The 13,110-nt window shown below is 33.3% G+C and overlaps 2 protein-coding genes and 1 long non-coding RNA gene across 5 annotated transcripts; 1 reads left to right on the plus strand and 2 right to left on the minus strand.

Annotated features, from left to right (window-relative positions):
* The first annotated feature begins 208 nt into the window (after positions 1 to 208).
* LOC108480878 (uncharacterized) lies at positions 209 to 2,306 on the plus strand. The gene is made up of 2 exons (XM_017784003.2): positions 209 to 571; positions 1,541 to 2,306. The coding sequence occupies exons 1-2, from the start codon at positions 318 to 320 to the stop codon at positions 1,974 to 1,976; spliced, it is 690 nt and encodes a 229-aa protein (XP_017639492.1). The 5' UTR covers positions 209 to 317; the 3' UTR covers positions 1,977 to 2,306.
* Positions 2,307 to 2,942: 636 nt separating this feature from the next.
* On the minus strand, positions 2,943 to 9,781 carry LOC108483383 (ubiquitin carboxyl-terminal hydrolase 15-like). Of its 3 annotated transcripts, none has more exons than XM_053031336.1 (14): positions 9,501 to 9,781; positions 7,408 to 7,761; positions 6,888 to 7,308; positions 6,342 to 6,798; positions 6,116 to 6,249; positions 5,923 to 6,011; positions 5,756 to 5,841; positions 5,495 to 5,657; positions 5,207 to 5,330; positions 4,904 to 5,061; positions 4,714 to 4,798; positions 4,122 to 4,334; positions 3,856 to 3,917; positions 2,943 to 3,773 (listed from the first exon to the last, which is right to left on the minus strand). In XM_053031336.1, the coding sequence occupies exons 2-14, from the start codon at positions 7,692 to 7,694 to the stop codon at positions 3,086 to 3,088; spliced, it is 2,967 nt and encodes a 988-aa protein (XP_052887296.1). In that variant the 5' UTR covers positions 7,695 to 7,761; positions 9,501 to 9,781; the 3' UTR covers positions 2,943 to 3,085. The 3 variants fall into 3 exon arrangements, with proteins under 3 accessions (XP_052887296.1, XP_017642238.1, XP_052887301.1); XM_017786749.2 differs by having other exon boundaries at positions 7,408 to 7,839; positions 9,501 to 9,776; XM_053031341.1 differs by lacking the exon at positions 4,122 to 4,334 and having other exon boundaries at positions 7,408 to 7,839; positions 9,501 to 9,775.
* Positions 9,782 to 11,887: 2,106 nt separating this feature from the next.
* LOC108482544 (uncharacterized) lies at positions 11,888 to 12,702 on the minus strand. Its single transcript, XR_001870895.2, has 2 exons — positions 12,263 to 12,702; positions 11,888 to 12,181 (listed from the first exon to the last, which is right to left on the minus strand). It is a non-coding gene; the product is annotated as an uncharacterized LOC108482544 (long non-coding RNA).
* Positions 12,703 to 13,110: the final 408 nt, after the last annotated feature.

Raw genomic sequence — 13,110 nt, forward strand, 5'->3', positions numbered from 1 at the left:
CTATTTATCAAACGTATTTTCTAATTTTCAAAAATAATTTTAGAAATCAAACCGGTTAAACTCTTTGAAAATAAAAGATAAAAGAACTAAATTTTAAATAAATAAAATATAGAGACTTAAAGCAAAATTTAACCTAATTATAAATTATCCACGTGTAGTTTTAAATTTTCATATGTGGATGGTAGCTGAACTTCTCAAATCTTCCACTTTATCACCAAATTTACAACCTTGTAAATGTGTGGTAAACAAAGGAGCCCATTTTCCCTTTAAAAATCACATCTTTTAAGCTTAGGTTCACTTGAAAACAAACTCCATTAATGGCTGCTTTTATCCCATTCAAGCTATCACTTCTTTTGAGTCTGCTCTCAAACATTGGTTTCTTACCGGAAACCAGCAAGAACAATGTTGGGATATTTCCACCTACATGTAATCGGATTGAATGCCCAAGTTTCGATTTGATTGAAGTCGGCAATGGCTATGAGATTCGTAAATACAACTCCACCATCTGGGTGACTACTTCACCTATTCAGGATATTTCTCTTGTTGAGGCCACCAGGACTGGTTTTCTTCAGTAAGTTTTAGCATATTTTTTTTATTTGTAATTTAAGATTATTTTTACTGTTCTTACACTTATTTAGTGTATACTATAATCATACATGCCATATTTGGATTTCGTGAATAGGAGGATTTGGCCAGTAAGTTGAGATAAGGATAAAAAAATAGATGGAAAATGCCTATACTATAAGTAAACTGTGGATTTAGTTCTTGTGTGTTAATTTGGTCTTAAATTTAAAAATATAAGAACTAAAATTGACCAATTCAAAAAATATGCAGTTTACATTGATTAATAACAAATTTTGACTAAAATAAAACCATGAACTATTTTTGAAATTGTTGATACAAGGAGTGGCATTGGAGGTTAGAGGCGCTGAACACATAGAATCACTAGAGGTGATTTTGGAGAAACTGGAAGGTTGAGTGTACTTTTACAAAGCATTGGTACCTAAATCTTTCGAGTGATGGAGAGAGCCTATATAAATGAAGAGTTTGATGTGAGTGCTCTTGAACAGATGTCTTACTGTATAGGATTGGTCTAAGGTCATGTAATGTTTTATTAGGATTTGATAGGACACGGCTTGATGATGTCATGGAGAGTTACTGATAGAATATTGAGAATTTTAGCGTATGTACTAGGATGTGACAGGAAGAGCCTGCAAGTAGATTCTGATGTGATTTGGTGATGATCCGCATGATAAAGCATTTAAGAAATAAAGATCGTTCCTCAATTGGATGAACCCTTCCTTAATTTGATCAAAGTAGTTGAGTTTACAAGGTGTTAGTTATAAATGATAAATTCATATGAAAATTTCAAAGAAAACTTAGATTTGATGTGTATTGGTGTTTAAGTATAGCATTTTTTTATAATCATCTGTTGTTAAATTTGTTTTTCTTGCTTCAAAATTCCAACACATCTAATATTTCTCAAAAGCCAGCTATACTAGAAATTACTGAAAGTTCATGGTTCCTACTGTGGTCATAGGCTATTTGACTACATTCAAGGGAAGAACAAATACAAGCAACAAATAGAGATGACAGCTCCAGTCATCACTGAAGTTTTACCAAGCGATGGACCCTTCTGCGAGTCATCATTTAGGATTAGCTTTTACCTTCCAAAGGTGAACCAGGCAAATCCGCCACCAGCTGAAGGCCTCCATATCCAAAAATGGAAATCAACATATTTAGCAGTAAGGCAATTCAGTGGATTTGTCACAGACTATAACGTCGGAGTGGAAGCTGCTGCTTTGGAAGCCAGTCTTGCGGACACTGTTTGGTCTCCTGCAATCAAGAAGTCTCAGAAAGATGAAACCACTTCGGTTTATCTGGTTGCTCAGTATAACTCTCCATTTGAATTTAGTGGTAGGGTTAATGAGATTTGGATGTTGGTTGATTTGGAAGATGAGATATCGCCAGTTTAAGGTGAAATAACTCAGCTAGCTTCTTTGAACTACAAGTTACAGTGTACTGAAAATTACAGTGTATGTTTTGGTTCTCTGAACTTTGTCTAAGATGAGAAAATGAGGGCGAAGAATTCCATACCAAACATGTACCATGGAAAAAAAATAAATGGTGTTGGATTTAAATCTCGTGTATTCGAGTCGTATTTATGTTTTTTTAATATCGTGTCGTGTTTTAATTATTTTTTTCGTTTTACATTTTTGTGGTGTCTAATGTAGTCAAGTATAAGCAAAAATGGAGCAAGTAAATGAAAATTGCAGGGTTACTGCATCTGCAAAATCTGGAGAAAACTTTTAGTTTAATTTATGCTATTACTACTTGTACTGTAAATGAGTTATGGATTTAGTACTTCCTTAATTTTGTCATTTTCAGTCCATATGCTTTTAAAATTTTAGTTCCACTAAATTTTGCTATTTTCTGGACTTTTAAAATTTTAGTTCCATTAAATTTGGTATTTTCAAAAATTGATATTATAAATATATTCTCATATATGTAATGCTATATTAGTTTATTATTTTCACATGTTACAAAAAAGCAATTAATAGATTTAAAGTATAGATACTAAATCCATAACTTACACACATCTAATAGCAGAATTTGACCAAACTTTCACCTGTCAGTTGCAGAAATCCAGAAAAAAAATTTCCAACAATGGGAACCATTTGACAGAATTCTTGAAACAGGCAAAATCCAAATTTAATGGAGGAAATGTAAAATGTAAAGAAAGTAGGTACATATGATACAAGGGTAAAAAAAATTTAATAATTAAAAAAGTTGCTTGATTTACAATTAAGGTAAATTATGCCAAAAGAACAGTAAATATGAAATTGCTGGCAAACAATGTACCAGGTCCATAATTTTTTTGCTTGTGCCATTAGCTAATAAAGAGAAATGCTTACACTATACAATCTTTCAAAAAAAAAACATTTTCAGAAAATATGAAATAATCCTTTTCATTTGGGGTTCTTTCATATGATCCACATGCCTCAATCAACAAAGCCATTGAAAAACCAAAAATTGAGGCAAGACTTGGCTAAGTCACTATTCAATCAGTTGGATATTCCATGAACTACCATTCACAATGAGCTGAAGAAGTTCTATTGAAAGCATTTTTCGGGTTACTCCCATATTTTACAAACATGCCATGTTCGGTATCTAAAGAAAAATCGGTCAAAGAATCACAGACCTGGTTGAAGTTTACTTGGTCTTGGTTCACAAGTTGTGCCGAAGAGTAGGAATCCAGAACATAACCCTTCTCCTCTAAGACGTACCTTGTATGGGGTCTACTAGTTGAAAACATACTGCACGAAACCGTGTTGCAAGAGGATGATTCTGGGGTATACAAGTTATTGAAGATTGAGAAAGGATCTCCACCATTGCTTGTATCAGTATAATCAACAGTACTGAAAGAGTCTCGAGTACTCTCTGTTGTAAAAGAAGCTTCATCTGAGCTTGTAAAAAGGGACCAATCACTTGACGTAGCATCAGAGAACTCCACGTTGGATGGCTCAGCATACATCTCTACCACTCGGTGAATGTTACTATTTGCACTCTGCCTAAGAATGCCATTAGAGTCACGGTTGATATAGCCTGCAGCAGTTCCGGACCTGGTATCTGGGTAAAGCTTGGGGCCAACAGAATGGCTGCTGGATTTACTTTGTGCTGGTCGTGTAGGCTTCTCCATTTTCGATGCGAGGTGCCTAGCAGGAACTTGCTTGATCTTTTCAGATATTGCTCTTTGAGGGCGAGGGTATGACCTTGAATGAATCACATACTTTCAGAGCTAGAAACAGAAAAGGAATACATTTCGCAGGTACAATAGAAATAATAGGCATCTACCTCGTGTAAAATAAGATGTATGCATCCTCGGACATCACTTGGCTCATTGAGACTGGATGTACCTGAAAGAGGGAACCAAAACCTTGTTTCATTCCCATTGCAAAAGATAAAATCTAAAGAAAAAACAGTCATTAAATATTTTCAATGAGCGAATTTCAAATAAGTAAAACCATCATGTTCATGCATAAGACCGATAACACGATAACCTTTCACTGAAGCAAAGAATTCTTTTTTTTTTTTTGGGGTGGGGGGGAAGCTGACTTTACCTCAGTATCATCTATCCTGAACCAGTTACCTAGCAAATCTTTTACATATGACACGTAGTGTCCCGAAAAAGATGCATTCAGTGTATCCAAATGCACCACAACAGCATAAAGCATGTAAAGCGGAGGGATGTCACCCGTTCCAGTCATAAAAGGAACCATATCCAACATGTCAGGAAAAGTGATACACTTGTTTATTTTCCCATATTTTCCCTCCTGATTAAGTTACAGCCACGTCAAGAAATGGTCACATAAAATAGTTAATAAACCAAAAATCAAAATACTTCAAAATAGATACGCAGAAAGGAATGCAAGATGGACAGCTTAATGCAGAAACCTATTATGGCTAAATTGTTTCATGAATAAAGCACCTAATTAGACTAACCAATTTTAGATTTTGATATGTTTACAAAATGACATAAATATGATACCGATCATCAAAGTTGAGCCCGATTTGACTTCTGTTTAATGGAGAGTATATATAAGTTGCTCGAACCTAATTGTCTAAAGACCAAAACAGCAAGTTCTAAGATACGCTGTTGCATTTACGACATGACATTAGCAGAAGACGGTACAATGTAGAGCAGAGTGATACCTGAAACCTCTTTAAGACAATTGTCAGGATGTTAGGGGCCTCGTGTATGCGCAACTGCTTCCTAGCCCGTGCATAACCAGCACACCTTTCAACAAAAATATTTGCAGAGTCGGTAAACAAGTTTAATCAAGTTAGTTAATAATTCTAATAAAATAATAATATGATAACACACTGAAACAAGGTTTCACACCTTCCACATCTGTACATGTTTTCTCCATCCAAATCTTCGGGTGTTGTAAACTGAGTCAATGCATCTTCCAGTGACTCAACCCAACCATATATCTCCAAAGTAAGATCCAAAATATTTTCAAATCGTTCTGACTCGTGAGAACATCGTAAACACTTTACCTGGTTACATGGATATTCAATATAGGCAACAAAAAAGTAAACAGATATATATATATATGAATCAAGGAAAGGGAAAACGGAGCACCTTAAAAATATTTTGTGAGATGACTTAAAAAGTAAAACAATGTAAAATAGTGATAAACACCTTTGACCAAAGGCGCCCTCCAAAAGTATGTTGAATAAATGTTGTCTCTTGCAACCTGGGGTCAACCTTTTGTTCCCCACCTAATCTCTCCAAGCATATAGATTGCATAGAAGCAACCAAGAGTCTGGAAAAAGACAAAATTGAACTCTCAAAGAGGCAAGGTGATGAAATTTCCATTCTTGCAGTAAGTAAAAGCGTCAAAATTTAAACTGAAACTAACAAATCTAGACACATAAATGAGGGAAAATGAAGGGTGCTGAGGGATATTGGCTAGTGAATTCTATAGACCTCAAGAACTCATGTGCATCTTCCTGACTTCCATCGCCCATTTGGCAATTAATAGTTCGAATGTGTGAAAGGATCCTACTTGGTGACAAGGGGCCACCACACTCTCTTAACAACATAACATGTTGTTCAAGCTCACACATAAGACACCGATCTTTCCTGTAACCTATAATGAAATACATAAGTAAGCTATGTATGTGATTGAACAGTGATATTATTATCATGTACAAGAAACAAACAAGTGAACCACATAAAAGCAAGTACAGATTCTTGAATGGGATCCATGTAGCAAATAGATGCTGAGAGGCTTTGTGCAAGTTAAACACTGCAGAACAGCATTTGCATAGCAACTGCAAAATGAAAATTATAATCAGTGCATAAAACATAAGCTCCTACTACTTTCTTTACAATAAGAGTAACAATAGCGACACCTGTTCCCACAATTTAGAAGGCCCCTTGGTGATAAGTCAAAGACTTCACACTGGAAGAAATTTACAAATTCTTCATAAGGAAACAGCATCTGAGACAACAGGATAATAGATCATAGTCAGACTCTTTCATTCACAAATCAAGAGCCCCATGAAATAATTTAACTCAAAACAGACAGGGTGCAATGGGACTCACCTTTATCTTCTTACGTCTATTGCCATAGAGTGCAGGAAAATCCTGCCTAGCAAGCTTTGATGACTTCCTTAAACCCATCATCTCCATAATGCCAGTGTTAGCAGCTCCATTGATTCCTGGTGCCGGTATGTCATCTGTCATTCCAGAAATTTCAGCATGAAAATTGTAGAATATATTAACTACAAAAACCATGGCTTAAATATCGTGAAAGAAATTGAGAACTTACTTAATTCATCAGGAATTTGTCCTTTTCTCTCCATTTCAGGATGCAATCGTTCCCCAGACACTTTCACTGTTGATTTAGGTGATTTAGAGATTTTGGGCCCTACAGACTGCGATGAACTTCTACTTTTCGTGCATTCTTTTGCTGTTGCCATCCCAGAACATTCTAATTCTACCGATTTACCACTGAAAGCATTTTCCCCATTGACTATATTCTCAGAGCTCCAGACAAAGGCATTTTCAGCTTCGTGTGCACTTGTCCCACCTTTTGCGGAATACGGTGGGCCAGCAAATTCATAGTTGCTTTTTGGTTCAGACATGTTGCCACGTTGGCTTTGATGTTTATGCCCGTCATGCATGGCGGTACTTACATTTTGTCCATGAATAAGCATGTTAGAGCCATTGGGATTTTGCTGTTTTAACATTCCATCTTCGGATACAACAAAGCCACTAGTTCTTGACTGCAGCAATAGTTTGATGCAATTATCAGAAACTATGTGATTAAATAAAAGTTAAGACATTCTATATAAATAAATCTTAAGATAAGAACCTTATGCCTTCTAAAAGCTTCTTTAGAAGAAATACTATTAATTGTCAAACTAGTTGTTCTAGTTCTCAAGGTCTCCTCACAAGAATCAACTATAGCTACATCCTCTCTTCTTAGCACTTCTCCATTGGATTTACGAGAAACTCTTTTCTCAGCACTTCTCTCTGGTGCACAGCCTTGAGAGGTATCAATAGTAGAACAATCCCCATTAGCAAATAAACTGGTGGTTGTGGGACAATGATTTATATTATCTGAAGATGTCTTTTCCTTAGCAGCCTGCTTATTAATGTACTCTAAGAACCGTGAATCCATGTTGTCACTGTGTAGCACAGATTCTTCAAATGAGGCAACACTTCCACTCTCCAACTGCAGGCATTCTTCCTTATGAACTTGCCTCCAATGAATAATCTGGCACCTCCCAGAACTGCATAAATTCAACGGTTTTAGTGTAAGAAACATCATGCGGAAAGGTCAAATATATCGGAAAAACAATGCATTACAGCTGCTAAGGGATATATTATACCAATATCTAACAGCCTTGCATCTCGAGCAGCGAGTTGTAGATGGACCAAAGCACCTAGCGCACACATGCAATCCCTTCTTCGGAACAGGAACAACTGGAATAACACTGGCAGCAGCCATTGTTTCTGCTCTAAGAGCTTCTTCAGCGGCAAGATGAGCAAGTAAACTTACCTTATCTCGTTTCTTTGAAACCTCACTCCATTTCCCAAGCAAGAAATATGTAACCAGAGGAAGCACCACCAAGACTAGAAACAATGCAGGTATATCAGCTTCTCTTGGCTCAAGCATGTTCCCACAAGCATTCTCATGTCCAATTTGGGCCCAAATTTACCATCCAGAAGACATTCTTCAAAAACTATATAAGTCCATTGAAATCAACTTCCACACCAGTAGCAAAATGACAACATGAAAACCATATACTGCCACTTAAACCCTGTAAATATTTCTTTGACTCATTAAGTCACACATAGGGCTGCTAAAGAAAGAATTGCACTATAAACGTGCACATAAGTATAAAGAGAGTTGCTTGGCATTCTACTTCGTATATTTGCATCAACAAGTTGCATCGAAGCACAAAAGTGGATTCCAGACTTTAAGTACAATACAAGAAAAAGTTCAACCAAACATTCACAGGAAAAAGTGAATTGCACTATAAACGTGTGCATAAGTATAAAGGAGATGCTACCATTCATATGTGTAGCAGTGAAAATATTAACTCAAGTCCTTGGATAAACTTGAGCAAAGAATTTTCTACAAAAAAACTCACAGACAGAAATTCTCTGAGTTTGGATATCAGCAAAGTAATTTCAGCTCTAAGCACCCATCCTACAATAACAATTTCTCAAGATGGAAAACACAGCATGTGATTTCCAGTCGGCATTGAAATCCTCCTGTTCACAATACAATGAAACCCAGCTATATTACTGGGAAAGGAGGGATTAGGGGTAGAGGTTTGGTCCTTAGAGGACGACTCAACTTGGGGAAAAACTTTGCTTAGTTTATTCTTCTGCCTACCAAACCAAAAACAAGAAAACTTAAAGTGAACAAATATATATAATATATATCAATATCAGACGACAAAAAAGTGTCAGGAAAAGTGACAAGATGTTAGCTTTGGCTATGAACAAACAAGAAAATGCATGACCTTTACAATCAGAATTCTCTTCAGATACCATAGAGGAACTTTACTCTAACTTGACAATGCTTTAAGGGTTTCTCTGTAACAGGTTTACAAAAGTTGCTCCACCACTACCAGGTACTTAATGTAGCAACTAAAGCATGCTTCAGCCAGCTTTAGTGCACTGATTACGAGTCTATGACCATATGGTTTCTCTTCCAGAGGATTCATTGCGACATTAGAAGTTCTGCTAGACAAATAACATAAACTGATAAACTTTCCGTACTTTGCTTCCCAAGTGAGCAACCTGGGAGGAGCCTAAACCATCTTTTTAATAGAGAGTTTCCTAAAGGACCAATCAATTAGTTTGCAATCATTATTCGATCATTTTCCCCTCACAAAATGAACTACTTAAAGCATCTTACTTCTGCAATGCACGATACATTTCAGCAATAGTTTCAGACACAAAAAGCTAACTCATTGAAAAACAAAAAACAATTTATACACCCCCAAAGTACCAGCATTTTAGCTAGAGTTACTTGAATCAAGCACACAAGATTAAACATTATTTAAAATAACAAAACAAAGAGAATATCAACTCAAATGTTTCCCATTTGAAAGAAAAAAAAAAAAAAGACCAATTAGTATAAACAAAATTAACCAATTTCCAAGCAACTAGTTCTATTTTCAGGTCCTTATCTACACTTATGCCCAAAATGGCAAAAATAACACAAAGCAAATCCAGCATTTTCTAGGGACAAAGCTAGTAGAATAAGTACAGCACTACAAATAATTCTTCTGCCCAAAAAATAAAATAAAAAACCCAACATTTATCCTCAAAACAGCAAATTCATTGAAACCCATCATTTCTGCAATCTCAGATTCAAAAACCCAAAAAGCTAAAATAAGCCCTAAACAAAAAAGTACAAGTTAATGAAATCATAGCAAAGTTTGAGTAAAGCTTGAATCTTTCTTACCTCTCTTTCATGCAAGTAGAAGAACAAATCTAAACCCAAAGAAAAAAAACACGCAATAAACAGTTTTTTTTTTTTTTGGTTCTTGAAAACTTGGGTTTTTTGTTTTCCTTTCCTTGAAAAAGATTCTTTGATTCCTCAGATGGTAAGTCTAAAGACAACAGTTTCTCTCTCTGTTACTTTCTTTTGCATTCACATTATTATTTCGTTTTCCAGTTTTTAAGATTTTTTTTTTATGGCAAATAATAAAAATTTTATTTTGTCTGCTCTCTATTCAGACCCAAAGCAATGTACTTTTAATCACTTTATACACGTGGCACATGGCAATTTGCTATCAACTGGACACGAGGTGGGGTCCACAGCTTGTACTGTTTATAGGGAGTGGTGACGCTATTACTGTGATTTTGTTATCAACCGTTGGATTTGTTGAATTAGATGATTTGGACTGTACTTCCTATGCCTTTTTTTATTTTTTTTTATTATTACTCAAGTTAAGTCTTTTAAATTCAAATTTAAACAATATTTTTATTGCCATATAATTTAATAACATAGTTTATTCTCATCACACTTGTTAGTTTATATTTTCTTGAAATTAATTTTTCAATGCTTATATTTTTATAATTAACAATTAAATTAAGGAAAACAATTATATTTATATTATCACTATTTTTCTTGTTAATACTAATTTTAATAGGAAAATGTTAAAGTATGAACAAATAAGATTATATTAAAAAAAATTCATTTAAACCATGTTATGTATTTTCTTTAAAACAAAATTATTTGCCCTTAATTATTTATTTTATTGAAAAATAAATAAATTTTAATTTATAATAATATTTGAATAAAAATATATAAATATAATAACTTGAGATAACTCATTATTTATTTTTATTAAGATCTTTTAAAAAATTATGAATAACAAAACTTAAACTTAATACTCAAAGCAATTCATAAATAAAAGAAAAGTACATTTTAACGTATTTAAACTTAACGTATTTAAACTTACATTTTTATATTAATAATAATATTTATATTAATAAATTAAAATTCAATTAATTAAAAATTAATCTTTTAATTTTACCAACATATATAAAAAAAGTATTAACCAATGCCTAGTAACATTTTGTTTTACCTTGAAGTGGACCAAATTCCAAAAAATGTAAAGATGTGATTCCCAATGATTTTACTATAGGACACGTGTAGGAATGGGATCAATTGTGGAGGATAATTGTTGGGAAGAGCACAACATCACATGATTTTATTTAAATGGGTTTTCTTTTTTTTTTCTTTATTATTATTATCTAATAATAAATAATATAATAATAAAAGGAATGATGTAATTGTATCATGATGTGGTATTGAATATATCATAGGCATAGAGCATAGGCATCCTACAATTCCATGTAGGGAATTTGTGAGTAATAAGTAGATTTTATCATTTGCCACTCAATCACTCTTCTTCCTCTTTTTCTACTTTCTTTCTTTTTAAAACTAGAGATACCTTAGATAACCCTTTTTTTTTTCCTTAAAACAATATTTTTTTTGTAAAAATAAATATAATTTTCATGCCTAAAAGAAAAATAATGGTATTAATTAAAAATAGATAAAGAGCAGGCAGTACAGTACATGAGAATGAGAATGAGAATAATGAAGATTTTGAAGTGCACACTTCAATATATGCTTTGTAATTATGATCAATGCTCAGTCCCCTCTTTAAAGCTTAAAGTCTACTGCCATCCTTTCTTTTGTATTACATCATAATTATCAGTAAAGTTTTAATATATTTTTGGATTTGTATCAATTTCATGAATTATACAAATAAAAATATAAATAAAAATAAGAGTGAATTTAAATGAATAATATATTTATTTTCAGTTAACATAAAATAATAATAACAATAAAATTAAATACAATAACATAAAAAAAAATTTAAACCCACAGCATCCTACCATCCAACTAAATTCACCTCATATACCCTATAATTTAAGAAGAAGTTTTCATAATTTAAGAAGGGCTCACACAACATACTCCATATCACATCAATCAAATAATGGTATATTTCACTGTCTACACAGAATTTAAAAAGACTTATTCTATGATTAAACAGTATCTAAAACTATTATAAATAATATGAACCCTTTTTTCTTGTGGCTAGAATTCAAAGAACCCTGTTTTGTAATTTTAAAAAAATCCATTTAAACAGTTAGTATTACTGTCTTATCTCAAACAACATAATTCTTTGGTGTTGAAAAAAAAAATTATGCATAAAAAAATCATAAATGTAGTAAAATATTTGATTCATATTATCCATTTTGTGTAAACTCTAGCAAACTTATGGTAATGCATAAACCCTAGCTAGGGCAATATATATGGTATGCTTGTATATACACTTTCTATGACCTTGATTTCATTATAACTTTATTTCTCAAACTATATACTAATATTAATTACTTACACCCAACATATATAAAAACATGATTATGAAGAAATTAAATGTCCTAAACAGGTAGAATATATACTTATTTTGCAAAATATTTCTTAGTTATGGATCGGAGGCTTCCTTCTTGCTGGAGTATAGTCCATAGATTCTAATTCATCAACATCAGGCGGTGCTCCACCTTCGTTTTCCGTCGTAACCACCCGGTCGTCGAGACCCTTCTTCATTTCGCTCGGCAAACTCCGAGCTGCAAACATGAAAACATAACTTAATTAAGGACAAAATTAATCCTCCATATATTCTAAAGGGTTTGAAGTCATAATTTTACCTATTGGAGTTGTAGAGATGAAGCAAAGAAAGATGAAAACAATAAGAAGAACATGCTTGCAAGGAACCCTAGCCATTGTCTTAAAATTAATACACTTTACAATGTTTTTGCAAATCTCTTTTTGTTTTTCTTATATAAAAGCAAAGCTAGCAGTGGTTGCTATCTATATACGTAGACAGGTGGTGCAATAGACAAGGACACCAAGTTTTTGTGGTAAATTCGACGTGAGTAATGTTGTCTTAATAGAGTCAACATCAATGTCTCCTACTGTCTTTGCATGATAATGCCAGCATAAGGGCTCAATATACAACCTCTCCAACTAACCATTTAATTGCTATCTCCTAGTGATTGTTGGTGCTCTCATGGTCCAAAGCCTGAAGGAGATTTATTTAACCCATTTTACGTATGGAAATGGGATTAAAGGGTTCATTAATAAATATGAAAACAATATAATTAAGAATATTTAAGTATATAAGTATCGTGCATCATCAATGAATAATAACATGACATGTAATTAAACATTAATTATAGCTATTATAAATTTTATTAATAACTCTTGGATTTAATGTTTTGAGTTTAGGGGTTTTGTATTTATTTATAAGCCTTCCATTACTTTTTTGTTTTATTTAATGATGAAGGGTCATGCTATTATTCATCAATGATACATGGGACTTTTACACAGATATTGCGTCAAATATTCTCCAATTAATACATTATGACATATTTAAACATGATTAATATTACAACCTTTTTTTTTTCTTAGATGTCCGTTTTACAATCCATGTTTAGAGTTCACGACTACCCATTCTAAAAATGTCGTCTCTAATGTTTGAACTTGCGTTCTTTCG

This window comes from Gossypium arboreum, chromosome 1 (assembly GCF_025698485.1).
Source record: "Gossypium arboreum isolate Shixiya-1 chromosome 1, ASM2569848v2, whole genome shotgun sequence".
NCBI lineage: Eukaryota > Viridiplantae > Streptophyta > Magnoliopsida > Malvales > Malvaceae > Gossypium > Gossypium arboreum.